A 26244-nucleotide genomic window follows, 5' to 3' on the forward strand; every position below is an offset into this window, starting at 1 on the left:
GAGTGTGTGTGTCCTCTCGCACATGCCCATGCCTGCTCCTTTCCCTGAGGTTGTGACTCCCACATGGTCCAGGACTGAGCTGTGTGACCTAAGTGAGTGAGGGGGCTGCTGTCCCCACTCCACAGGGCCTGGGCAGAAGCACCAGCTCCACAATCTCCCATTGGTGACACTGACCTTTCCCCACCACTCATGTGCATACCTAGGCCTCCTTTTATTAAAATATTCTTTTGCTAATCTCATCTCCCTGTGTGACTGCTGTGTAATTAGTTCATTTTGCAAAATATTTCATCTGTCATATTTTCCTCTTGCTTTTTCCTTTTCCCAGGAAAAGGTAGGAGGAGATGAGGTAGAGGAAGATTTCTGGTGTGGGGCCACCTCACACAGGCTCCCCCATGTACTGATACATGCCCCCTTGACACACATCCTGGACCCAGGGCCTCCTGAGCGGGTGGAGGTCAGTGGGCAGGGCCTGAGGCTATCAGAGCCCTCCTGGTCTCAGGAGGGAGGGACAGCGCATGCCTGACCAAACCCTGCCCCAGGAGCCCCTATGCACACCTGCTCAAACCCAGGAACTGCTCAGGCCCAAGCTGAGCTCAGACTAATGAGCAACTAAGTGGCATTGCCCATGGTGGGCATGTTTATGGCAGACAGGCTGGGGGTGAGTAGGCAGGGATGACAGGGCAAGACACCGGATGACCTCTGCTCAGCACACTTGACCGTGCATGGATGGGCTGAGCCCACAGCCAGGTGTGCAGCAAATGCTTGGTTAATAGGAACCCCAATGATCTTCATTATCATCTTTGTGCCCACCCCTACCCATTGGACACGGTCCCACAGTGAGTGAGCTGCTCTGAACACCACACCCTCCCTCTAACCCACCCCAAACAGGGTCTGGTCCAGCTGTGAGGTGGGGGCTGCTTGGGACAGTGGACTGTGGACAGGGCACATATGGAGCTCCCCAGTGGGTCACATGTGACCAAGGCCTTGGCCCTGACCAAGCATGACAGCTATAGCCAGGGGACATCAGGCCTCATCCTCCTCTTGGAGGGAGCAAGAATGTCTGTTCTCCTGGTCCCCAGAGGTGAGGCCAGGCGGAAGGAGCCATACTACTGAGTGCCCTGCCTCCGCCTCCCCCACCCATTCCCCAGATGGAAAACCAGAGGCCACCAAGGCATCATCTGCACAGGGAGCCCTCAGTGGCCCAAAGCCTACTGCAGCAGTGGACCCTGGGTGGCTGGAAGGCTTGAGCTGGGAGCCTTCAGCTGGCGTGGCCTACTTTCCCTCGCCCCATGACTGCCTCCTCTGTCTCCCCGCCTTCTCTTGCTTCGATTCCCTCGGGATGTGAATTCTGTTAAACTTTTAATTAAAAACATTCTCCTTTCTCCCCCTGAGGTTTTCTTCCCTGTGATTTTCCTCTTAGAAGGAGAGATGGAGGAAGGGTGAGGACATGCAAAGAGTGGAGGTCAGGCCTTCCTGGGTCTCCATGACGGACCCCGAGGAACCAGGGCCTGGCCCAGAGAAGGCTGCTGGATGCCCCTGCGCTGTGTCACCCTTCCTGGCTCTGTAGGGGAAGATTTCTGAGGGCTCCAACCCTGGGTGTCCAGATTTGAGGAATGGCGCCAGCTCCCAAGGGCCCTGCACGCACTCCCACAACATCCCACATAATCACTCAAGAGTACGGCAGCACATGCCCGTTTTCATCAAGTAGAAGGGGCCCCTGCTTTCCTGTGAGAGTGCTGTTAGCTCCACCAGCCTCGCGGTCACTCCTGAGCCATTGGTCACAGGTTGGGGAAGTGTCCCGCAGGGTTACTTATCGGGCAAGATGCAGCCCAGGGTCGTGTTGTGGGCCTGAAGGTCACCAACTTGGTCTCTGAAGCCTCACATGTAGCATTCCCAATTCAGCTCAGGGCCACAAGGTCAGGTCCTGGCTCAAAAGATCAGGGCCCCAGGGATGCTGGGGACACAGGTCCTTGATGTCAGGGAACCAGAACAGCTTCTCTAATTATGGGGCTGGAGGGGGCCTGGCCCATCCCTCCTCCCCCAGGCAGTGGCCCATTTGCCTATCCCTGACTCTGGAGGGAGATGCCACCATGCCCTCAGGTTCCCATTTTAGAGTGGGAGCCCACTAAATTCTGGAAGTTCTTCCTGTGTTAGACTGTGATTCCTCTTGCTGAAGCCTAAGCTTCTTTCTTTGGCTCCTCCTCTAGAGAACTTTGACTTACACTTCCTTGCCTATAACCCCTCCCTGGCCCAGGAGACAGGGACTGAATCACCACCTCCCCATGTTCCTGTCACCTCCCCCATTCCTCTACAGGCTAAGCACCTCCATCCCAGGGCTTTCGGGAAGCACCCCACAAACTCACAGACTCATCCAGACACATCCCTATGTCCCATCCTCAGATGCCCCCACCACAGGTTGTGCCTCTCCCACCCCAAGGGGCCGGGCCCACTCCAAGCCCCCAAAGGCTCAGGGTCTCAAGACTCCAGCCAGGCCCGAGCCCAAGGGAGGAACAGGGACATCACTAGCAGGGCCCACGCCCCACAGAGCCACACCCCTTACCCCTCTGCTTCATCTCCCCCTCCAGCCTGCAGCAGTGGGCAGGGGACATAGCTGGCCCTTGTGGGAGCATCAGGATGCCCCAAAGAAGGCTCTATGATGGGGGCATTGGCCCTGAGGGGCTAGAACAAGGGTTCCCCCAGCACCCGTCTCCTGGGCTGCCCTCAGCACCTCTCCTGATGCTCCCTGCATGTGTCTTGCTTCCTAGACCCAGAGGCCACCCTGACCGGCCCTGGGAATGCTCAGGGAGACATCTCCACAGAGGCAGGTGGGGTCATGGCAGGATTTGGGGAATTGGCCAGGAGGAGGGGCGGGCAGGCAGGCCAGATAGGGGCACAGCACAAGCAAAGACAGGAAGGGGCTCTGGACAGGGACTGGTGGAGGAAGGGACGGTGCAGGGCCAAGAAGGCAGAAATGGCGGTGGGAGACCTTGAACACCACACACATGGATTTAGACACCAGGTGTTGGAGGCCCTGTCAGCCTCTTGAGTAAGGCAGGGGTATTATTCATTTTACAGACACATGTTGAGCACCTGCTGTGTGCCAGTGCCTATGTCATGGCCTGGCCCCAGCCCCAAGGCAGTGCCCACCTCCCCAACAGGTGCTCTGTGGCTCTAGGGGCAGCAGGATGAGGATGATCCTAGGGCAGGAGCCTGTGCATCCCCCATAGGGCAGGAGGCTGCAGCCCCTTCGGGCTGATGAAGTGCAGGCACCCCTCTCCTAGCGCTGCTGTCTCCTGGTTGGCTCCTCCACAGGGCCCAGTAATTTCCAAAGCTGATAGGGGCAGTGATGAGGGGCTCTTCCTCCCACTGCAGCACATCTCGGTGCTCCCTGAACCCCTTTGTGCCAGGCCCCACCTATCCATTCATTCCCCAAGTACACACTGAGTGTCTGCTGTGTGCCAGGCCCTGTGCTGGTTGCTGGGGACTCCGCAGTGACAGAGGCAGACCTGGTCCAGCGCTTTGGGACCTTGTGTCCAGATGGGAGGCAGAGGGTAGACAAGAAATGTGAAGGTGTGTAATGGGGTATCAGAGAACAATCACAGCAGGGAGTCAAGGAGTGGGTGTCCATGCCCTCCACCCACCTCCATAGTGCCAACCGGGAGCCTGAGCAGGGGTGAAGGCAGTGAGTAGGAGGAGACAGCCCTTCCTCCTGCCTCAAGGTCGAGTCCCATCTCCCCACTGCCCAGCCCTCCCCCAAGCTCTGCAGACACCCACTGTGCCCAGCAGTGCCTGCTGAGTGGTGCCTCTGAGCAGATGGTGAGAGGCGCAGGGTGGGCAGAGTGGGCAGCACTGGCTCTTCCTCTCTCAGAGCAAGGCCCATGTCTTTCTCAGGCCGGCAGGAGCAACTGGGCGTTTGGGGCATTTCACTGAGCCTCAGTTTCCCACCACAGAATGGGACCATGATTCCTGGCCTGCCTACCTCACCGGGCAGTTGTGAAAGTGAGGAGTGCTGGCTCCTGGTTCCAGAGCTCTCCAGGAGGCCTTTCTGCTGGGGGACGTAGGGCTGCCTGCCAGCACAGCAGCAGGGCCAGTGGCTGGCTTCCCCTCCTCCTCAGTGGCTCTCAAGCCATCCGTCACTTACGAATTCTCTTCATTTCTAAATAAAATGATTTGTTAATTTGAGTGAGTGATCACCACTCGTCCGAGCCTCTTTGCAGGCCTGGGAACAGCTTGTGGGCTCCCGGAGCCCTGCGCCGCCGGCCTGGCACAGACTTGGAGGGGTTGTTTTCGATTTAAATGTGAATTGAATGAGGAGAAAAATGTTTCTCTTGGCAATTCCATAGGAGCTCGCTCTTCTGACAGATGTTGGAGTTTATTATCCCATCGGGCCAGTGTTTTGTCGAGCAGAATTGCTAATTATTTCAGAGGCCCGGCCACAGCTGAGGAGGGGAGGGAGGTGGCATGCACGGCTTTGGGCGGCATCTGTCAACAGGCAGGCAGGCAGTGGGATGCAAGGCCCAGCCCGCCACCTCTCCCCTCACCTCCCAGGATCTGCAGAAGTTTTGGGGCGGGGACTGCCCTGCCTCTTGGTTTCTGATTCTTCTGATTCGTGGAGTACCCTGGAGGAGGCAGCACCCTGGAGGAGGCAGGGGGCCTATTCTTGCCAACACTGCTCTGACCTCATAGTGAGGACTCTTGAAGGTCACTTTGGGGGTCTTGAATTGCTTGTGTGTGTGGTGGGTCCATGGGTGGTAGATGGGGGAGGCTCCAGAGAGGCCGGTGTCCTGTGCGTGGGCAGAAGTTGTTGATTGCTTAGGCAGAGGTTATGCTTACTCGGGCGTGTGCCTGGGTGTCTTCATAACCGTGGGCTCTGTGTGGGCACGTGGGGGTTTGGTGTGACCATGTGTGTGTTTTTGGGTCACGAGCTGCCTGGCGTGACTGCCTATATCTGCGAATGAGATGTCTGTGGCTGGGTTGCTCGAGCCTTCGAGGTATAGCTCTAATTCATTTCTGTCCCCAGTTCCTGCACTGCAAGGTGAGGAAGGCCTTGGAAGACAGATGACCAGAAGGGACTGGACCCCAGGAGAGGTGTGCCAAGCCTGGCCAGAATACCACTTAGCTACTGTGGAGGTGCCCTAGGTTCCAAGGGGCTCCATGGTGAATAGACTATGGGAGTGGGTTTCCTGGTAAAGATGTGGCCCTGGTAGCCAGACCCCTGGCTTCTTGGTCCATCTAGCCTGGGCATCTTAACCTCACTGAGGACAACTTAGAGCAGAGGGGCAGCATCAGTCCCCCTGACATCCAGTAGAGGACCCAAGATTCCTGTAGGACTGGGTCTGAAGGCCTCCTGACTCCACACAGCCTGGGTCTGACTCCAGTTCCTCCTCTGACACTGAGGGGACAATTTCTCCTGCGTTATCCCCTGAGAACCACCCCACTGAGAACCCCCCCACACACACCTCTGCCCCTTTCCTCACCCCACCTCTCCTTCCTGAGCCCCTAGACAGGGGCTGGATGCCCTGACTGCCCCTAGTCCTGGCCAGCTCAGGATTCAGCATTTCACTCTCCCCATCTTTGGACTCCCATCCCCTCCCCCTCTCTGCCTCCACCACCGTGCTCCGCCCCTACCAGCCAGGCCAGCCAAAGCTCAGCTCTCCAGGCTTAACACAAAAGCAGCAGCAGCAGCTGGGCAGGATTTTATAACCCTAATTAACACCAGATTCCCTGGGGGCTGGTGGTGCTAGAGTCCTGACGCAGGCTGAGGTCACCAGAGCACAAGGCAGGGAGGGTCTACCCTGGGGCTGGTCAGGGAAGATGGAATCTCAGTCCACAGCAGCTGCGCCCTGGAAGGTGACATGGAGCCCTATGGCCTCAGTCTTTCCCTGTCCCTGGCAGCCATCCTGATGGGGGACACTGGGAGGCTGGGGAGGGGGTGCCCATCCACCCCCAGGCTGAGATCCTGCCAGGCGTCTCTGATTGACCATGTGTCCCTGGGAACGAGACCCTTTCTCTCCTCTGGATAAAACTACACTGTGACATCCTTCCATTAAATAGGGCATGTTCAGAAGAGAAAATTGCTACTATTTTCCCCTTTTACTTCACTGTCATCAAAAATTGATCCCATATTGCATCCTTATTTCAAAGAATGAGCTAAAAAAATAAAAAATAAAAATTCCCACTCCTCAGAGCAGCAGCTGCATCAAGCTTCCCATTCCCCCCACCCCCACCACCCCCTCTCAGAAAAGAGAAAAAAAAGAAAATCGTGGCCATGGAGGGAGGGTGCAACTGCTGACCCTTCTGGAACTGTTGAACTGGCCAGGCCGTGGCTTTGGAAGTGAGAGGGGCGGGGCATATAAATGTATGGGCAGAAGGGGATTTCGATCTGGTGAAATGTGGTAGAAAATGGGGTAATTGGGGGAAGTTAATTTGGATCTAAATGGAGCGATTCATTCTCTCAATAAGAAGCGTCTCATTTTCCAGGGAGATGGCTGTGCCTGCCAGATGCCGGCCTGCCCTCTGGCTGGCGGGGCAGTGGCTCAGCCAGGGCCCGGCCCCGCCGCACCCCAGTCAGTCTAGCCTCACAGAGTAACTGGCCCTGCCCAGTTTGTGGGGAGGGACGTGAAGATAGGGATACAGGACAAGGAAAACTGAAGCTGGGGAGAGCAACTGGCCTGACACCCCACAGAGCACTGGGGCCTTCTTACCCCTGTCCAGTGTTCCTCTCTGTGGGTCTAGCTGCATCCTGGAAGAGGAAAGAACGAGCAGGTGGGGAAGTACAGTTTAATTTGATTTACTCTCCAATTCATTCAGCAAAATATTGAGCAACTTTTCACAAAAGCTCATGTAGTAAAACACAGATTATGAGTAATAAGGATGAGACAAAAGAGCCAAGGTAAGCAATCTCAGGATCAGGCACTTGGTCTAGTTGAGCCCCTAGGTTAACCCTGAGCCTCCTGGTAGCCAAAGGAAAAAGGGAGACCCAGTGCTGTGTGTTCTAACCACAGTAGATGACATTTAGATCAACTCCACGTGGAAGCCAAGTCCAGCTTCCCATAGAATGGTGTTTGGGGGGACTTTCACAATGGTGCCCCTCAGCCCCTCTCGCCTTTACTAGGAGCAGGGTTTGGGAGGTGGCACTTGGGCTCCAATCCTGAGCATGTCCCTCCTCCCCAGGTCTCAGATCTCCATTTGTTCTTTTCCGGGGGCTACAGGCAGGAACTTCCAGCAGTGCTAGGATCACTGGTCACACAGGTGTGGTCAACACGGGCTACAGTGCTGCAGGCCTGGGCTCAGCAGCTGAACAGACTTAGGTTTGGTCCTGGTTCCTCCTTCTGCCAGTTTCCTGGCCTTGGAGTATTCAATCAACTACATTGTTCTGAGCCTCCTTCTTCTGAAAAGTGAGCCAGTAGCACCAGCTTACCCACCATGGTTGTGTTGGTCACAAGTGGACTGTAGGCCCCCATAAGTGGTAACTGTAATCGCAGTTGGTTTAGAGCTGGTGCCCAAGATTTCCTTGGTCCAGATGTGTGTCTAGCCTGCTGTTGGCTGTACTGTGACGGCGGGTGGGGGGTTGGGGTAAGCATGGAGATGAGTGGAAGCCCCCTCCTCCACTGTGAGCTCCGTGAGAATAGGGTTGGATCCGATTCATCCTGTGTCTCTGGCACCCAGCAGAGGCCACAAACATGCTTGTTGAAAGAAGAAAGAAGAGGAACCCTAGGGGCCACCTTTTTATTTATTCCCTATTGAGGTGCTCGTTGGATAAGATCACATAACACAAAGTGAGCACAGACCGGGTGAGGGCTGGGAAGAAGATAGACCAGTGGACAGACTCAGGGTGTATTTGAGGAGGGGCCCATGGCATGAACAATGCAGGTGGAAGCCAGAGGGGTCCGCTTGGCCAGGCGTGTGTGGGGCCTGTGGATCCGGGAGCCATGGGCCCAGTGAGCCACCACACACCCAGCCACAGCAGGAAGCAGCCCTGCTCCATCTGTGCTTTAGGAGGTGAGTTCAGGACGTGAAGGTGAGGACCCACCCACCATATGTGAATGCACCTGAGCACATTAGCATAGTATGCATGCATATACACATGTGTGTTCCATGCTCACATGTGCACGTGTCTTCACATACACATGATTTCTTATTTCTGCCCTTGTGTACACATTCAAGTGCAAATGTACACACATCCTCCTTCTCTAACTCCAAGCCCTCCATCCCCAGAATTGCAAAGCTGTTGACCACAGAGTCAGATGGAAGAGGCCTCCTCACTCACCCCCTGCTAAAGCTGAAGCCCCTACCTACCGAACTCCTGCTTGGCAGACCCCCCTCAGTGGAGGCCCAAGAGGCCCCAGTCACAGGGGTCCTGCTTACCCCCCTTTCCTGTTGGGGAGTGCTATGGGGGAGCTCTGGGGGCAGGGGAACAACGTATGCTGGGGAGGGAAAGCCACCATGGCCACAGCCCAACTCTGGGGACGTGAGCATTGGCCGGGAATCAGGTGGCCCAGAGGCCTTGAATACTTTGGTGGGCTGAGGCCAAACTGGCACTAGGGCACAAAGACCCTCACTGCCCCAGAAAGCACCCAGCTCTGTGGGCTCAGGGAAGGGAGCAGACCCAAGTTCTATGCTTAGCGTCACTGCTCACCCTCACCCTAGGGGAGCCCCACCTCTTGCTCTTGTTTTGCCACCTATGAAGTGGGATGAGGATGGCTCACAGGGGTTCTGTCTTGATGGATGTGGAAGGGTGGTCCTCAGGCCTATCCAGCTGGCCCAGGACTCTAGGTCTGCTCCTCTAGGGCATGGGCTGGGCCCTGACCTTCTGCCCTTCCGGGCCCTTATCTCAGACAAGTCTCAGATCTAGGCAGAGCCAAGCACAGCTGTCTGCTTAGGGTCACTAGGCTCAACACTGATGAACACAAACCCATAGCCCCATCCTTGATGCCGTGAGGGTCCCAGGCTGAGCCTGGCAGCAGTATGAGAGGCTCACCACAGGTGGAAGAGGGCTCCTGGGAGCCAGAGCCACTGGGTGACCTTGGGCAGAGCACACAACTCCCCACCTTCTTTGGCGACCCCTCCTGCCTCCTCCAGCTTCAGCCTGTGCCTTGGGAAAGGGGCAAGAACTCCAAGGCCACCCAGGATAATAAGTACAAGGCCATGCAGTAAAGCTGAGGCTGAGCTCAGGCCCACTCAGGTCTCTTCCTACCCCTTGGATCCCTTCCCAGCCCCATGGTGTCCCCCATCCCATGCTCTCTGATCCACAGCCAACTAGAGGCCCACTCCCTCCTCACAGGGGCCTCAGGGTCTTAGAGAGGGCTCAGGGTGCCTCATGGGTGGATCAATGAGTAACAGAGGGGGATTAGTTACACGGCCCCAGAGACAACCCTGCAACCTGCCCTCAGAGAGCCGTGACTGCAGACAAACTGAATAACCACCTTTGAGCCTCAGTTTCTTCATCTGCAAAATAGGATAGGAATGGGACCTGCTTTGTAGGGGCTGCTCTAGGGATTAATGAACAGTGCTGGGGCACAATGAACACTCAGTGATGCGGCCTGTGACAACAGGTTTGTGTGAAGCATAGACAGTGCTAGTGTCAGGTCCTATTAGTGTGCTTCCAGTTCCTGTATATTTCAGGGACACTTTTTACTCAAAGCCCTGCCTGATCACCTTGCCAGGGTATCTCTTCCCTGGAAAACCTCTGGCCCTTCACTGCAGTTTTCTCTGGCCCCTCCTCCAGGAGCTACCCCCTCTTTACGCAGCCCCGGAGCCCACACTCCCCCACTCCCTGGTGACATCTGACTCTCATACAGACCCTTCCTACTAAGCCCAAATGCCGCTGGGCTCCACATCGCCAGCATTTCAGTGTCCTCCTGTTTCATCAGTGATGTAGCCAGTCTGCCTGGGTGGGTGGTGCCATTCTCCCATTTCACAAGGAGGAAAACTGAGGCCAAGAGAGCTGAAATCACCCAGGCAGGATGAGTCCATTGTGGGTCTATCACTGGAGGGGTCTCTCCCACACAGAGTCCAACCCAAAGGGCTGAGGAAATCAGGGACTGAGGAGGCCTTAGCCAGTTGGGATTTGGGAGTCCCTTTCCTGGTAGATGGCATGGTAGAGAACAGACTTCCAGACCCTTGTCCTAGGGGAGAAGGGCTGCAGCCTAAATGGAGGTGGGGGTGGCAGAGATGCCCCCAAATAGGCAGGCACATGCTGCATGGCTGCAGCCCCACCCTCCCCAGCTGGCACCATGGCTCTGTGGCCATTGCTAGGCATCAGATGGGCCCAGGTGGGCCCTACCTGTCGTGGAGCAGCCACACAGCGTGGGGTGGGCACAGGGCCCGGGCAGGAGTAAGGCCGCCTCCGCCTGCCCGCCCTCCTCTCACTTGGCAGCAGCAAGCAGAAGCCATTAGTGCCTGGCAGCCCGTGTCCCACGGCTCTGACAAACGCCTTAAATGTTGTCGCCAAGGCTCCAGCTGTCCCACCGGCCGCCTTTACTCCTCCTAATAACCAAGTGTCGACGCTGATTGCAGCAGCGGGATGCAGCCTGTATTCAGAGGAGCTTTTACCCTGGGCATTTCTACCAGGCAGCCAGGCTGTGCCCACCCCACCCTTCACCTCCAGCCCTTTGTCTGCCTGTCACCTCTTCCCAGGCCCCTAGCATTGCCCCTGGGCCAGCCAGTGCCAAGCTTTGTGTCCCAGGTGGTGCCCGTGCTGCTGCCGCTGAAGCTGGTGGGCAGCAATGGAGTGGAATCTCAGGCATCTGCACGCAGCAGAGTGTCAGCCCGAGTGCAAAGATCGGGCTCCTAGTCCCACTCTTCCAGGTGGCTTCTGTTGGGGAGCCCCTACTCCTTCTTGGTTCAGCTTCATCTCTCAGCCTCGATGTCCTTGTCAGTGGAGTGGAAATAACGATTGGGCGATTGGGCTTCATGGGACTTAGAGGGAACATCTGTGTGAAGCATGGTGTGAATCATGATGTCCTGTGGAAGAGGCTTGGCCACACTTGTGAGCACAGACACCCTTCATGGAGGGAGGCCCAGGAGGGGTGAAGGCCTGCATCAGCTGCCCTGGCCATGAGTGCCTCCCTCTCTCCCCACAGAAAAGCCCGCTTGCCCCCACCTCCACAACTTTGCCTGGCTGAGACTCCCACTTGGAATCCCCTCCCTTTTCCCCTCCATCTGGCCTTGTCCTTCAAGTTTGGCCTGCTGTTCCCTCTTCCCAGAAGCCCCTCCAGCTTGATCTAATGGCGCTCCTCTCTCATAGGTTTTATATGACCTTCAAGTGGGTCCTAGATGCTCAACATTCTCCTCTCATTGTCTGCCTTCATCCTCACACAGCTTTTGTGAGGTTGGGACTATTAGAAACCTCATTTTAGAGATAAAGTAATCAAGATTCAGAGAGGGGCGAGCATCTGTCATCCATGTCACACATACAGCTCCTGGCTCTGCCCCATGGGGCACTGTGGCTGCTGATCAGGGGAGTAAACCAAGCCCCACTCTCCTGGGGGCTCTGCCAGAGTGGGCAAGGACCCCCACCCTACCCCCCCGCCTTGAGGGCTTCCTTCCTGAGACAGCCAGTTACCAGCACAAGTGTCCAGGCCAGATTTGGGTGGTTGGTTTATGAGATCTCTGATCACGGGATCATTTGTTCACAGGTTCCACAGTCTCCCGATGATGCTGGAGGGGGATGGGCAGAGAAAGGTAAAGAGTGAATGGTCTCTGCCTGTTCATCAGGCTTTCCTCAGGAATGTGGAGGTGATGGGGAAGGTGATGCTGAGGGCAGTGATGGTGGTGATGATCATGACAGATGTGAGGTGCTAGCAGAGGTGCCATAGTGGGCTAATGGTTGTAGTGGTGACGGTGGTGATCGTGATGGTGGAAATGACATTGATATTGAAGCTGATGGTGGATAGTGATGGTAGAGGTGATGGTAATGGTGTTAGTGACTGTGATGATGGGGATGAAGATAGCGATGGTAGAGCTGATGGTGATGGTGGTGATGGAGGTAACTCTGGTGATTGGTGGTAGGAGTACCACTGGGGATAACAGTGGCAGTTATGATGGGGATAACTTTGGCAATGATGCTGGGAGTAATGTTGACAGTGGTGACAGGGAATGTTAGTGGTGGCCATAGGAATGTTGATGATGGTTATGCAGGATCAGTGGTAATGATGGAGGGAACAGTGATGGTGGTGATGGGATTAACATTCTGGTGGTGGCAGGGGTAGTGGTGGTGGTGGCAATGGGGGTGATAGGGCTGGCAGGACTCCCTGTGGACTATAGCTCATGGGACAGTCCACTAGGCAGCCCTGTCCCACATGAGGGCTATGTCCTAGCTGGAGCCAGGACACAGTGGGGCTTGCTTGATTCTCTTTTTTCTTTTAACCTCCAATGAGCACAGCCTTCTGGGTAATGAGATGCAAATTGACAGAAAAGACAATGAGCCAGCCTGCGGCCAGTGGGGCAGCTTTTAAAGTCAGGCTGATTGCCTCCGTGCCAATTTGCATGGCATTAGTTGTGTACATCTCCTCCAACAGGCTCCTGCATTTCATCAGAGGTCACCTGGATGGTTGCATCTGACAAAGGATGGTGACCTGTGACCCAGACCAGGGTAGAGGCAGGGCTACTCTGACCCTGACCTGACCAGGGATCCAGGATGTGGCCCCAAAGAGTGTGGAGCTGTGGGGAAAGCCACTGGACGGGAGGGTTCCATGGTCACCCAGGGCCAGGGACAGGTCAGGGGTCAGGATTTATGCATGGCAAGCCTAGGAGGTCTGGTTTGGCCAGCACCATGGTTCCATCTGAGCATGTGATGCAAGATGACAAACAAGCCTCAGGCAGACGGGAGGCCTGGCCCTAGCCTGGGATACCTCAGTGCAGGTCCAGGCTCTGCCTCTAAGTGGCATCATCACCTACGTGGTCCCTCCAGGCCTTGTGCAGTGGCCCCCAGCCTCATTGTCTCCACATTGAAGATAATGATCATCAAGCCTGGCCCTACCTATGTTGTGCTCAATGAGAGTGGCCTGGGCCAATTCTCCATGTCAAGGTCACATATTGCAGCCCTCTGAGCAGACCCATCCTGTCACTGTCCCCATCACTCAAGGTTATGCCAGAGATCATTCCTGGAGTGGGACCCAGAGGGGTAGGGTGGGACCCAAGTGTTTGCCCAAACCCTGTAGGCCACCTGCCCATCCCTTTCACTTCTATCCATGGTGCTGAAACTCTGGGCCCAACCTGCCCTGGGGTCCCTGTTGCCAAGTGGTTCAGGGGCTCCTTCCCTGCTGTCCTTGCTCTCTGACCCCTGCAACCCCTCTGACCCAGTGCAACCCAAGACTCCACCCCACACCCTCCCCCAGGACAGACAACAGTGGGGCTAGGGGCTCTTCCCCTCTGCCTGCCACCCCTAGCCCCGCCAGTGCCCCCTCAGGCACATTCTGGTGCCCCTCTGGCCCTGCCTCCCTCCTACTGTCCCACTCCCTCTCCCCCCCGAAGTTGGGCCTAATCAGAGCTAATCAGAAAATTATGAGCTGCCTGATTACTGATTAGATTCCTAATGTTAATAGAGTCGAGAAGGGCCCGCTCAGACTGTTTTTTAAGAAAAAGTATAAAAATAACATCATGGGAAGGGAGCACGGCGGCTGGGCAGGGGCTTGGGCTCTGCTGTCCTTGCAGGCAGGGGCTCAGGTTTTGCTGTTTTAGTTGGTAGGGGTCTCTCAGGCTCAGCTTTCAGGTGGAAATATATTTCATAGCAGAGGGGCCTTCTAGCACCTCTAAATTCTGCCAGTGAAGTTGCTACCTCAGGCAGCTCTTACTGCAAAGGCCTCTATCAAGTTCTGTACTCAGGACAGTGGGATTAAATTGCAGTGGGAAGATAAGTGGCATATAAAGAAGAACTTACACCACGTGCAAGCAGAGCCATGTCTGTACTGCTCCCTGACCTACTCAGGCCTACCACAGACCAGGCACACAGTAGGTGCTTAATAAGCATTTATTGACAGGAAAGAGGGAAGGTCATATCAACCCCTTCCCACTGGAACCACCACCCTCCCATGTTCTGTCCTTCAGCTGTGGTGGGATACAGTGACATCTGAGAAGGCTTCTTGGAGGAGGGTGTTTGAGCATCTCAGGAGAATGCACTGGTTTGGGGCCAGGGTAGGTGGTGCCACACTCCACAGGGATCCAACTCCTGGCTGACCTGGCCAGATGAGAGACCCACGTCCACCTCCTCAGCCTCTCCTTCCAGCAGGGCTCCAGTGGCTTTTTCTTCACTGACTTGGCACCAGCTGGGTGGGACTGGTAGAGGACATTGTTACGAGGTCCAGAGTGGGGCTGGGGTCCCAGTGAGAAGATGTCAGTGGTTCAGACCCCTGAGGCAACCTCTTAGACCCGTCTGTGTGGGGTGCCCTGTGAGGCCCATTCTCAGACTCAGCCTTACCCTACCCACACCTTTACCTCTGTGCCATCTTGGATCCCTCTAAGCAGGCAGATCCCTAAGGACACTTCCTAATACCCCCACTCCCACCTCATGACCATGGTGGACGCCTGTGCCAGCACTGGGGCTGCCCAGATCCATAAATCAAGTCTCTGCTCTTAAGAGACCACATCTTGGAGGGAGTCAGACACAACAGTGATGGACACACCACAGGGGATTCTGGAAACGCAGCCTGGTAGGGGCACCAGGCTTCCTGAAGGAGGTTGGCTGGGCACTGACTCCTGAAGGATGAGGAGGAGCAGGGGGATGGGGGGAGAAGCAAGGAAGGTCAGTCCAGGCCTAGGGCACAGCACAAGCAAGTGTAGGGAACCTAAGCATGGCAGGAGGGAAGAGTTCAAGGTCAGCATGGGGGGAGAGTAACAAGATTAGCAGGGCCAGGCCACACAGGGCCCTTAAAGGATGGCAACAGGAAAAGGAGGAGTGGTCGGGGCATCTAGGAAGCACTGGACAAGGGGCACAGAGGCCTTTGTGGGAGGCCTGAAAGTGTGGGGGCCTGAGACAGATGAACTCATGCTAAATGGCTTGGGTGGGAATCTGAAGTTGGGTTAGGAGGTTGCTCTGGAGGGGTCTGGTCTGGGGAGAAGGGGATCATGAGAGTAGGGGACTTTGGAGGGGAGCAGCTTCCCAAGGATGACCTTGGGGAAGTGATGGTCCAGTTTGGGTGGGGTTGGTTGAATAGGACACCCAAATGGACCCTTGGTCCCTGCCTGGGGCAGGGCTGGACTTGAGGCCAGGCCAGAGTACTGGGGGCAGTGGACAAAGGTGATACTGAGAAGGACAACTCATTGGCATGAGCTTCATGACCTGCAGGTCCACATCAAGCCAAGGTCAGAAATCCTAAGAGAGGAGCCGAGTTTGGGGGCAGCAGTCAAGAGCTCCCTGAGGTGAGGCTGAGAGAAGGGGCGACGCAGGCCCTGGGGCTGTTTCTCCAGTTTCCAGAGTGAGACTGCATCCTGCTCCTTGTCCATACCTTGTTCTCTGTCCACATCCCCACAGCCGAGGGAGAACCAAGGTGGGGTTCTTGTCCCCATTATACAGGTGAGAAACCAAGGACCAGAGAGATGAAAGCAATGCTTCCCAAATTACATGCTGGTCCAGTCACCAAGTCGTAGAGCTGAGGCCTCCCAGCCCCAAAGGCAAGGATATTGTCACAAACAAGCAACCACGACCACATGTGTGTGTCTCTAGAACATGGCCTGATCAGGGGAGAGGAGGCAGTGCGTGTTCCATGGTACACTTGAGTGTATAACACGCAATCCTGTTCCCCTAGCTAGAGAGTGGCTGACAGCCCTGGACCTGATACCCTCACCTGATGCTATCTGTGTATTTTTTAAAAGGATGAAAGAAACTTTGATGAATTGTACTGGGTCATCATTCAGAGGGAGGAAAACTGACAAAACTGGCAAATTTACGAGAAATTCCACCTGGCTCACCAGGGACTGATTCACCTGCAGAGATGTGCAGGTTTCATGCTGGGGACTGGGGGCAGTGCCAGCTAGGTCAGTGCATTTTCACCCATGTGAGCCCCCTCAGGGATTGTGCTGGGCAGGGCAGTACCTTGGAAGAAGCCCCAGCAGCCTCAGAGTCCACATGGCCCAGCCTTCGGCCACACTCTTAGGGCCTGGAGATGACTCCATGTGGTTGGGCTCTGAGGACACAGCCCAAATGCAGACCTGATGTTGTATGTTGGATTTATTGGCTTATTTCTCATCGGAGAACATCTCACAAGTCTGAAATTCAAGCCTCTGGGACACCAGGTTCCCCATCGCCATCTCCATCTTCATCACAACCACCCCTCACTTCTTCATATTTTTCCTGGGAAATTAAAACACAGGCTGCCCCTTGCAGGGAGGACCAAGGGGGCGCAGGAATGAATCCATAACCAAGCCCGAGATGCCCACAGGGAGTGAGCAAGCCCAGGCCCAGAGGTGGAGAGGCGGGTGCCCCCTCCAGAAAGGAACCACAACTCAAATGAGTTTTTCCATGTTACATGTATTCTGACCTTTTTTTTTTAAGTAAAAAATCCATTTTACTAATTTTTTTTATCAGCTCATTGAGGGCATGTGCAGCTGGTGAGGGAAAAGGTCAGGGAGCCTGTCGCTGCCAACAACAGTGCGAGCCTCACATGGTGGCTTTCCCCGCTGAGGTGCCCTTTGCGGCCAGGAGTGGTTGTTATTTTCCCTGTGGTTTTGGCTTCTGAAATTTTGGTCTGGGGTTTGGGTGTTTGTTTTTCATTATTCTGGTGGTTGTTTTGTGTTTAAGCTGGAAGCATGGTTAATACAGAAAGGGTGGGTCAGATGTGTCATAGGACGGGATCCAAGTATATCCAGTATGGATGCAGGAAGGGGTGAAAGGAGGGGCCTGGGAGAGAAGGGGTGGAAAGGGTGGGAGGGCCAGGCCTAGCTGGTCCTGCCCAAGAGGTGCTGGTGTCAGCAGTGCACCTGACCAGAAGGCCTCTCCATCACTTGCCATGCTTAAGTCATGAGTCCTGGTTAGCCCACTCTGCCCATGCTGGTGAACTTTTCTTCATCCCTCAGAACCCACCTAAAGGGGATCGGGACAGGACCTGCCCTCAGGAGGTCATGGTGAGCAAGGTTGTGCCCATAACTCTCTGAGTGCATCACGTGCCATGGATGGCAGCAATCAAAGAGTCGTGGAAGCAGCCGTCACTCATGAGCAGGCACTGTCCGTCCATGGGTGCATCTCCTCCAGGCCACAAGTTGTACAAAAACGGGTCCAAGTTGGGATTCTCCTGGTCCCTGACTGTGACTGTACCTGCTTGGAGCAGGCAGTGGACAGACAAATGCCCACTCAGGCCAAGGTGGCAGGAAGGAGAGACCTACAGAGCCAGGCCCACCCACCCTGCCTGCATTCTATCCCTATTGTCAGCCCTGGGGCTCTAGCTCACTCCTTGCTAAGATGCATCTTGCTTCATTATTATGCAGATATTTTAATTATGCAGATATGTTTTTAGACAGTTTTAAATATGTATATTATTTACTCATTAGACCATAACAGCTCTGGAAATTGGAAATCTGTATTTAGTATCTATCAGTGCACAATACAGAGCTATTCCAGGGCCAGAAGGTGGGGAGGGACACAGGGTGGTGATGGCAGCAGGGCTGGGCTGGGCAGGGGTGCTGGTCACCCTGGGGCTTACCCCCTCCCAGGTCTGAGCCCAGTGACACCAAGGTTGCGGGGGGGGAGGGACTCAGAGCAGCACCTGGGAGGCCAATTACTGATCCCCTCTCCTGGGGTAAAGGCAAAGGAACCATTCTGGGGAACAGGTGGAGGGCACCTGAGCCCAACTAGCTGGGCCCCACCTGGCTAAACCTGGTCCTTCCCTGGGACGTTCACTGTCCAACACCACTGGTAAACCTAGGTTTGATGCCCCTTCCACCACTTCCTCACTGGGGCCTGGGACGGTGGCACTAATGCTCTGAGCCTCAGTCCCCTCACCTGTAAAAGGAGGGGGAACAGAAGAATCCACCTCTCAGGTGTCTTGCTGGGGGTTGGGTGGGGAGGGCAAGAAAGAGACACAGTCTCCCACCAGTCGTTGAAGCCCTGACCCAGGGGTGGTGCCAGGGGTGGTGTCTCGTGTCATCTTGTCATCACTGCCTTCCTTGCAACCCTCCAGCAGTGTTCTCAGGGCATCTCCTCGTGCTGGGACTTTGCTGCCCCCAGCCTCCAGCTCAGAGCCCCCCATCACAGCTTCTACTGGGCTCAGCCCCAGTGGCCCAGATCTCAATATCCTGTGCCCCATGGGCTCAGGGCCTCTTATCCTAAGCCTCTCATATCCTCTTGGAAGAGGGAGTAGCTGTAACTAATTAAGACCAAAAAACTCATACAATCTTTCCCTCTGGGCTGTACAAAACAAATCCTATTTGATGGGCAGCTGCTCCCCAGGCCTTTTTGGACTAGACCAGCACTGGGGGGAGGGGCTCCCAGGTGAAAGGGTGCGGGGAGGAGCCAAGGAGAAGTGGGGGCACCCAGCCTGTGGGGAGGAGCCTGAGGGCTCCAGCCCCACCTCACCCTCCCAGCATGCAGTAGGGCCTTACCCTCCAGGTGCTGGCCTCTGAGGGGCAACCATCATGGCCCCAGGTCCCTTATCTCAGGGCATCGTCTGTCTCCACTCCACGGCAATTGAAAGACATTTAACTTAGTGAAATTTGAAGGTGTCTGTGGAGGGGCCTGCTCCCCAGGGGAGCTGTGTGCCCAGCCCAGCACATCACCTTCCTTCTCTTTCTTGCCTTTTCCTGTAAGAACAGTTTCCAGGGCTGAGGGAAATTGATTGTTAAGTGAAATTCTCTGATAATTGCCTCTGAAATGCCCACTGTTATTGTGATGGACTTGGCCATGAGCAGCCCTGCTCAGCAATCCCACCAGGGTTCCCCCCAACACCTTGGCCTTGATGGGGACATCGCGTGCCAGGCAAGCCACCATCAGCAACTTCATAGCAGTGTCACCCTCATAGGCAGCTCTAACCCTCCAGGATGTGATGAAGAAAAGAGGCTCAGAGACATTAAACCACACACATGGGGTCACACAGCTGGCTGACAGGGTCAGACTCAAGCCCAGGCCTCTGCCCAGGTTCAGAGACACTCTGACCTTGATTTAGCAGACATTCATTCTGCACCTACTGTGTGCCAGGAGCTGGGTTACTGTAAACTCCACAGCACCAGATATGGCCCCCACCAAGCTCAGAGCTCAAGGGAGAAAGCAGACAAGGCAGAGGGTTCTCTGAGTGCTGTGAAGGGGGCAGATGGGGCTTGTCAGGGCTCAGGGAGTGGTTGGGAAGAGAATGAGAACTAAACTAACCCCTCAGGGGTGAGGGAGTGAACCAGGCTAGAGGAGTCTGGGCAAGAGTGCACAAGAAGGGAGCAGGACGTGCAGGGAGCTGCAGAGCCAGAGACTCTCCAGGTGCCACTCAGGTGGCTCAGAGCCCAGAGCCCGAGCAGGGAGCTGGTCCTAGGGGAACAGGCACGCAGGTCTGGGGAGGGAGCATATCTCCCCCAGACAGGCAGGAGCCTGGAGATGGGACGGAACTGCGGCCCCACCTCTGTGCCTGCTCTGCTGGGACACTTGGTAGGTTATCCCTTCACTGCTGGGCCTCAGTTTCCTTCCCCATCCTGCTAGCCTCCATCCCATCAGGAGGGCCCAGGAGATGGGGGAGGGAAGCGCTAGGAGGAGGAACCTTGGGGCAGGGTTGGGGCAGAGCTGTGAGCACATCTCCATCAGCCCCCAAGCAGGCCTGACTGCTGTGGGCTCTGTGGAGGCAGGAGCCCCAGGCTCTGAGTGCTGACAGGGGACGGAGCCCGTGGACTGGACAAGGGCGAAAGGCGGCTTCCAGAGTAGGTAACACAGTCTGATAGGGCTGACTGAAATGAAGGGAGCCACGTTCCAGGCAGAAAGAGTGGATAACAGAGGAAGGCCCAGAAGTGGGCAAGAGCCTTGCGTGCTTGGAACCAGTGAGAGAAACCCCAGGGGACTGGTCCCTATGGGCAACTTCTGGGGGTTGGAGCAAGAGGGCTGCCAAGAACCTACCCACCCTCTGAGTGAGTACAGTTACTATCTCCAGTTTACAGGCTGGAAATTGAGGGTCCGGGGGCAAGTGACTTGGTCGAGGAAGTCAGGATTTGAACCCAAGGCTCCAGGGTCCAGGTCTGACCCACCTCATCAGGTCCCGGCCCTCCCACCTCTCATCCTCAGGCCTGACAGACCGCATGCAGCCACAGCCTGCCCTCTCCACCCCCCGTTCAGCTGCCTCGGCCCTTCCTCCCACACCTCCAAGCCTGTGTTTTTAGCAGTTTCCACACATCCAGCGCCCGGGGATGGACTGATTGATCTGTAACACCGAAAAAATAATAATGGCTTGATCGTTACTGAGGATTAAAAGTAATCCTTTCGCTGTGGCTATTGCAACTCTGTTATTCACGAGTCAGCGGCTGACCTGGGTCCTGGAGCCTAAGGGACTCCCTGAGTTCAAGAAGGCTGGGGGCTGGGGGCTGGGGCCCCACCCCGGGTCTCCCTCATGTTGGCTACTAGGCTAGGGCACTAGAGGGACTGCAGCCCCCGTGTCCCTGGGGCCTCTGAATCCCAGGTCAGAGCTGAGCTATGAGAGGGTAAAGGAGCTTGCACTCCCAGCCAGCCGGGGACGGTGAGGGGGGAAGATGGCTCCTCTAGGCTGTGGCCCAGTTTGGAGACTTTAGCTACTGGCAGTTTGGTATTTGCAACTCCATCAACCCTGTGGCTTTTCTGCATCAAGAGAGCTGATGTAGTTGTTTCCACGCCCTGCCCCAGCCTCATCCCTGGTGAAGGAGCCCCACGTGAGCTCCAGGCCCACTCTGAGAAAGGTGGTGGGCCACCAGGTAAAGAAAAGGGGATGCAGTGATTGCCCAGGGCTCACCCCTCAAGCTGCAGCCCTGGGGGCTGCTCTCTAGGCTTCACTTCCTCATCCAGGCTAGATGCTGAGCTTGCATAGTAGGTGCTCAATTAACAGAGTGATAAGTGTTGTCAACCATACATGTCACATAGTACCGTCCTCTGCAGAAAGGCACGGCAAGCTCGTGAATCAGGGGCCTCACCCACTCTGGGAGTTGGGGTTGAGGTGGGGTATTTGTGGTTTAGGCCAAGAGGGGGCCCCAGGATGGAAAGAGAGGGACAGGAGTTGGGTGCAGGTGGGCCCCTCCGGGCCTCAAGAAAGCTTTGCTTTGTATATGCAGAGCCACAGGGAGGGGCGAGGGGCAGCCACATGATCACATCCACATTTTGAAGGCTCCAGGTGCTGTGTGGAGAATAGATGGCAAAATGCAAGAGAGGACATAGAAGCCTAGGGAGAATGGAGCCTGGCTGGGGATGAACAGTTGATAGTTTGAGTGATATCAAAGGTGAGATGGAGGAACAACGGTTCCAAGGTAGATGGACTTATTCCAAGAGGGCATGAGGTGAGCTGTGGTGGGCCTGAGGGCCACCCCAGCAGGGGTCTAGGAGCTCAAGAGGAGCCAGGATTGGAGGCAAGACATGGGAGGCGTCTGGTCCCTGGATTAGAGAGGCCTCTGGTCCCTGAAGCTGGATAAGGGGGTGGGGCCCACCAAGCAGGCACTGAAGTAACAGGTGGGCAGATGACAGAACCTACAGAAAAGACAGTTGGATATCAGGGAAGGGAAGCGGAAGCCAGGAGGAGCTCAGCATTGTGAAGTGAGGGGGTTTGACTTCCAGAGGGACTTTCCCGCCCTGCCCCCAGGACTCCCAGCCTCATAGCCTTCCCGGCATTCAGTGCTCTTGTCCTGAGGAGGAGGGGGAATGAGGCTCAGTGGGAGTGGGGGTGGCTCTGGACAGCCCAACTAACTGCCAGAGGTGGCATCCTGCCCCAGAGAGTGGAAGTCACAGCTCTGCAGGGAGTCCCACCATGCACCACCTCCCCCCTCACTGTTCATGCTGAGAGGGAGGAAAAGCTGGTCTCCCATGTCCTGACTCTTTTCCCCCTAATGGGCAGCTGCCGGGCCTTGTTAGAACCTCCCCTCTGGGGGCATGTGTCCTGAATACCAGGAGGCCAGGGCCTTTGAGTAGGGGCTCGACCCAGGAGGCAGGATGGTATGGAGCAGGGAGGGGACCAGAGCCCCTTCCCCACGAGAGCTGCTCTGTCCCTCACTGGGCATAATGGGCCCTGTGGAGTGTGCCTTCAGACCCTGGTCATGGGCTGAGCAAGGCAAAAGCAGTGATGGGGGCCAGGCTCAGGGGTCTGGCCCAACTCAGACTCACCCTGTGACCTCGGGCAGACTGCTCACCATCTCCATGCCTGGGTATCCTCATCTGAGGAGGACATGTCAGGCACATCGTGAACGGTGACAGGTAAACATGATGTGTCGCTGGCCTGGGGCCAGCTCGGCATGCAGTAGGTGGCCGGTTCGTAGTGACAGTTGTCATAACGATTAACAGGACTTCACTGCACTCAGTTCTGCGAGAGGCCCCAGAGGGCTGTCTTTGGGAGCCCCAAGACTTCCTGGAGAGACAGGATCCATGGAGGTGCAAAATGAGAATCTCTGGGCAGCCAGGGTTCAGACTCTGAGGGTGGCTGAGTACAAGTGCCTCCTCCAGGAAGCCTTCCCTGATGTCCCAAGTTCTCACAGCACTGAGCTTCCTCGAAGCACCTCAGCTACTCCTGCCTAGTTGTTCTGCCCAGTTATATGTCTGTTTCCCTCTCTGGACTGTGACAGGGCAGGGCTGGCTCTGCCACATCTCCACACATCAGCACAGTCAGGTGACAAGATGTGGGTTGGATGGACACACAACTGTGCTCACAGGGACAGGGGCCTCGATGGAGGAGGCTGCAGGAACCAGCCCCAAAGACAGGCCAGGCTTGTGTGGACGGAAGGCTTGGAGAGCCCTGCTGGGGAGAGGCTCAGGAAGCTGGGACAGGGACAGTGGTGGTGGGCCTGCATGGGCAGAGGTAGGCTGTGAGCGCCTCCTGCTGGGCCCTGAGCAAGCTGGGGGCAAAGGCATGTCAGCGAGCCTCTGTCACTTGTGGCAGCTCACCCTTGGCTGGGGAGGACCTTCTTCTTGGCGCTGGGGTGACACTGATTTGTGGAGGGTAGAGAGTGGCAGTGGGGCTTGGCTCCAGGGCCTGGGTCCTGCTATGTCCTGGGGTCCCCCTGCCATCCTGTGAGCAGGAGATGTGGCCAGGCTGAAGTACAAGGAGTCCCATGGAGATGCCACTCAGGTCACTTTGTGCAGGCTTCACCTTTCCACACCTGTGTGAACCCAGCTGTGGAGGTGGGAAACGTCCACACAGCAAGCTGGGGATTGTCTGGGCCAGGGAATCTCTGGGGTCTGGCAGGATGGGGGCAGGGAGTCCCTGAGTCAGCCTGGCCCCAGGGAGGGCTGGGGCTGGAGAAGGCTTTGGGCTGGGCAGGGGCAGGTGGCCTTCCCCAGCTTCTGAACTCCCTGTGCTCTGTCCCTCAGAAATTGGCCGATGCTGCAGAGAACTTCCAGAAAGCCCACCGCTGGCAGGACAACATCAAGGTAAGAATGGCAGTGCCCTCCCCAGCCCCTGGGACCTGCCCACCCCCAGCAAGGGTGGAGGTGGATGCAGGGGAGGGTGGAGGGGAGGCTGCCAGACCCACTGCAGGGGTACCAAGGGCTCTGCAGAGTGGAGCCAGGAACCTCTGTCCAACATTCAGTGAACATTTGAAGTCCCCCTGGTGCTGGGCACAGGGTGCAGATATGAGCCTCTCATTCCACCCCCAAGGGGCTATGGAGTGCCCTGTGAGCAGACAGTCTGCTCTTAAGTAATGCTCCCCAAAGTTGCTGTCACCTTGGTGGTTAAGAAGGTGCCCAGATTCCTTAGAGAACCCCTGGACAAAGAAGCCTCTTGACTCCAGGACTTTTCAGACTTTAATATGCTGACCTGGAAGAGACGTTGGGAGAAGGGGACTCTATCTGCTTCCTAGGACTTCCCTGAGCAGTAGCCTGTCTTCCAGGAGGCCCTCGGGCTGGGATCGGGGACCAGGCTTCCACAGCCACAAAAACCTCTCCTTCCACCAGCAGAGCTCAGAAGGAGCCCGGGTTCCAAAGGAGTGGAGGTGTGAGAAGCCGATATAGGACTCTTCTTGAGGGCAGAAGGGCCCAGAATGTGAGGGAGGGAAGGGAAGCCTCACTGACCCCCAGCCTCAAACCCGAGAGGCCTCACAACTTCAGGCAGCTGTGTTTGATTTGGGCTGGGTCTGGATACAGCTGCACCCTTTCTTTCAGGCTGACGTCTCAGAGGATCACAGTAAGCCAGAAGAGAGACTGAGGCAGGGTTCCTCTCAGACCTCAAGGAACCCCCAATACCAAGGGTGATGGAACCCTCAGGGACCAGACCAGTTGGCAGGGCCCACTGTGTCCTCTCCAGCTGCTCAGGTGTCTGGGCCATGCCTCCTGGTGGTCTCTGTGCTAAACACAGGGAGAGGCACCAAGAGCTGCCCGCTGTGACCCAGGGACCAATAAGGAGGGTGGAGGTGAGGCTTGATCACTCCCGCTCTGGGCCTGGCACATCTAGGAGGCAGGAGGGATCATTATCCCTATTTACCTGACGAGAACACTGAGGCACAGAGTGGTTAGAACTATCTGAGGTTACCTGTTGATGGTGGAGATCCACAGCTGGGCTGTCAGGTGCCAGGGGGTTCATGCCTATGATCCAGGCCCCCTAAATCTGTTCCCATCCCCCCAGGCCACCTTGAGCCCTGCCCCACCTTGCCCACACGATGGCATTCTTCCTTTGCTGCCTAGTGGGTGCTGGGGGCTGCCCTCAGGGAGCTCACATGGGGTTAGGGGGAACATGATTTTTTACAGTGAACACATAAATGAGCAGTGACTCCCGAACCCATCCCCCTCCCCAGGAGCTCGGGACTGGCCCTTTTTTCCCTCCTCATTCCAGCGCCACCACAGATCACTGGGCCCCATGCCTCCTTAGCTCCTTGATCAAAAATACAGCAGCAGCCACTTGCATTTACTCACCGCTCAGACCATGCCCCCACCTGCAGATAACCCCTGCCTGGCAACTCTCTTGCAAGGCCCAGCCCTGAGCCTGCACTCAGTACCCCAGGATCTGGCTCTTCCTGCCTCTCTTGTCAACCTCACACCTCCCTCCCCTCCTCCTGTCTCCAGCCACACTGAACACCTCACTCCAGGCCCCTTCCTGATCTCTCCACCCCGAATGCCCTCTGTTCCTCCTGGAGGCCCAGCTTGTCTGTCCCTTCCCAGTGAGGCTGCTCCCACTCCCCAGCCCATCAGCCCCTCCACCTTCTGGGCATCCAGGACCCTCAGCTCCTGCTCTGGCCCTTCTTTTGTTCCTGACAAATCTGCTTCCTCCCCCTGCCTCCCCCCAGCCCGACCCCCCCACCCCAGGATAGGTGTGCAGAGCAGGCGCAGGAGAGCCAGCAAAGGAATCAGGGAATGAGGGAATAAAAAGACCTGCCCTCAGCTTGGCTTTCTCTCCCTTCCAGTCCAGGCCCCAAACAGGAAGATGAAGAGGCTGCCTTGGCCCCAGACTTGTTTTTTCTTCCTGGCTTTGCACAAAAACCAAGATTTCCAAGGGACATCCTGCCAGACCCCTGACTCCTGATTTTCAGCTACTCCCTGAGACAGGAACAGCTTATCCCAGGCCAGAGTGGGCACCACAGGGCCTGCCAGGAAGGAGGGCCAAGGTCTCAGAGGCCTCCAGTGGGTGCTGAGACAGGTGCTGCTGGAGGACCTGCTCCCTACACACTGGGTCACACTCCCTGTGGGACCCAGCAAGGGCTTGTCCCTCTCTGGGCTTCAGTTTCCCCATTTGGCAAAGGACTGGCTGGCGTTGGTGCTACCTGTCAGCTCAGGTATGATGTGTGAGAGGGTTGGTCCACATGTCAGGCCACATAGGCACCAAGTCAGTTAGGATGTGGATGCATCTCTGGCCACACCAGGCCGTGGCCCCCGGGTGCTCCTGTCCTGAGATGAGGTGGAGTGGGCTCTGGCTGGCCCCCTCCTCCTGGCTTGACTTCAGACGCCCCCAGCTTGCGTGTGACCACAGGGACAGCTAGGCAGACTTGTTTGCCCTATGCTCAGCACCCACACCCCCGTCCATCAGTCTGCCTGTCTGTCTGTCCCACTGGTATCTAGGGCAGGGTGGAGCTGTAGTGACGCCCTCCTTTCCAGCTGCAGGGTCAGGGCCCTACTCTTCCCCAGAAGCACTGCAGCTGCCCCCACCGCCAGGCTGAAAGGCATTAGTGCTAATGGTGGCCCATTAGCTG

At 56.3% G+C, this 26244-nt stretch overlaps 1 protein-coding gene and 1 long non-coding RNA gene across 10 annotated transcripts in view; one reads left to right on the plus strand and one right to left on the minus strand.

Moving 5' to 3' along the window:
* Positions 1-26244, plus strand: part of CACNA2D2 (calcium voltage-gated channel auxiliary subunit alpha2delta 2) — a 141188-nt gene that overhangs the window by 84816 nt on the left and 30128 nt on the right. For all 8 annotated transcript variants that reach the window (XM_070238833.1, XM_070238829.1, XM_070238828.1 and 5 more), the window contains exon 4: positions 23438-23497. In XM_070238833.1, coding sequence (XP_070094934.1) covers positions 23438-23497 — 60 coding nt within the window. The remainder of the gene's footprint in view (positions 1-23437; positions 23498-26244) is intronic.
* The window catches only part of LOC138918228 (uncharacterized), a 51760-nt gene continuing 32290 nt past the window's right edge, over positions 6775-26244 (minus strand). Inside the window, exon 3 of one of the 2 annotated variants that reach the window (XR_011427281.1) lies at positions 6775-11661. This is a non-coding gene — a long non-coding RNA (uncharacterized lncRNA). Of the gene's footprint in view, positions 11662-14043; positions 14180-26244 lie in introns of those variants that run through there. The other variant, XR_011427282.1, reaches the window with a different exon arrangement.

The sequence above is a fragment of the Equus caballus genome, chromosome 16 (assembly GCF_041296265.1).
Source record: "Equus caballus isolate H_3958 breed thoroughbred chromosome 16, TB-T2T, whole genome shotgun sequence".
Lineage (NCBI taxonomy): Eukaryota > Metazoa > Chordata > Mammalia > Perissodactyla > Equidae > Equus > Equus caballus.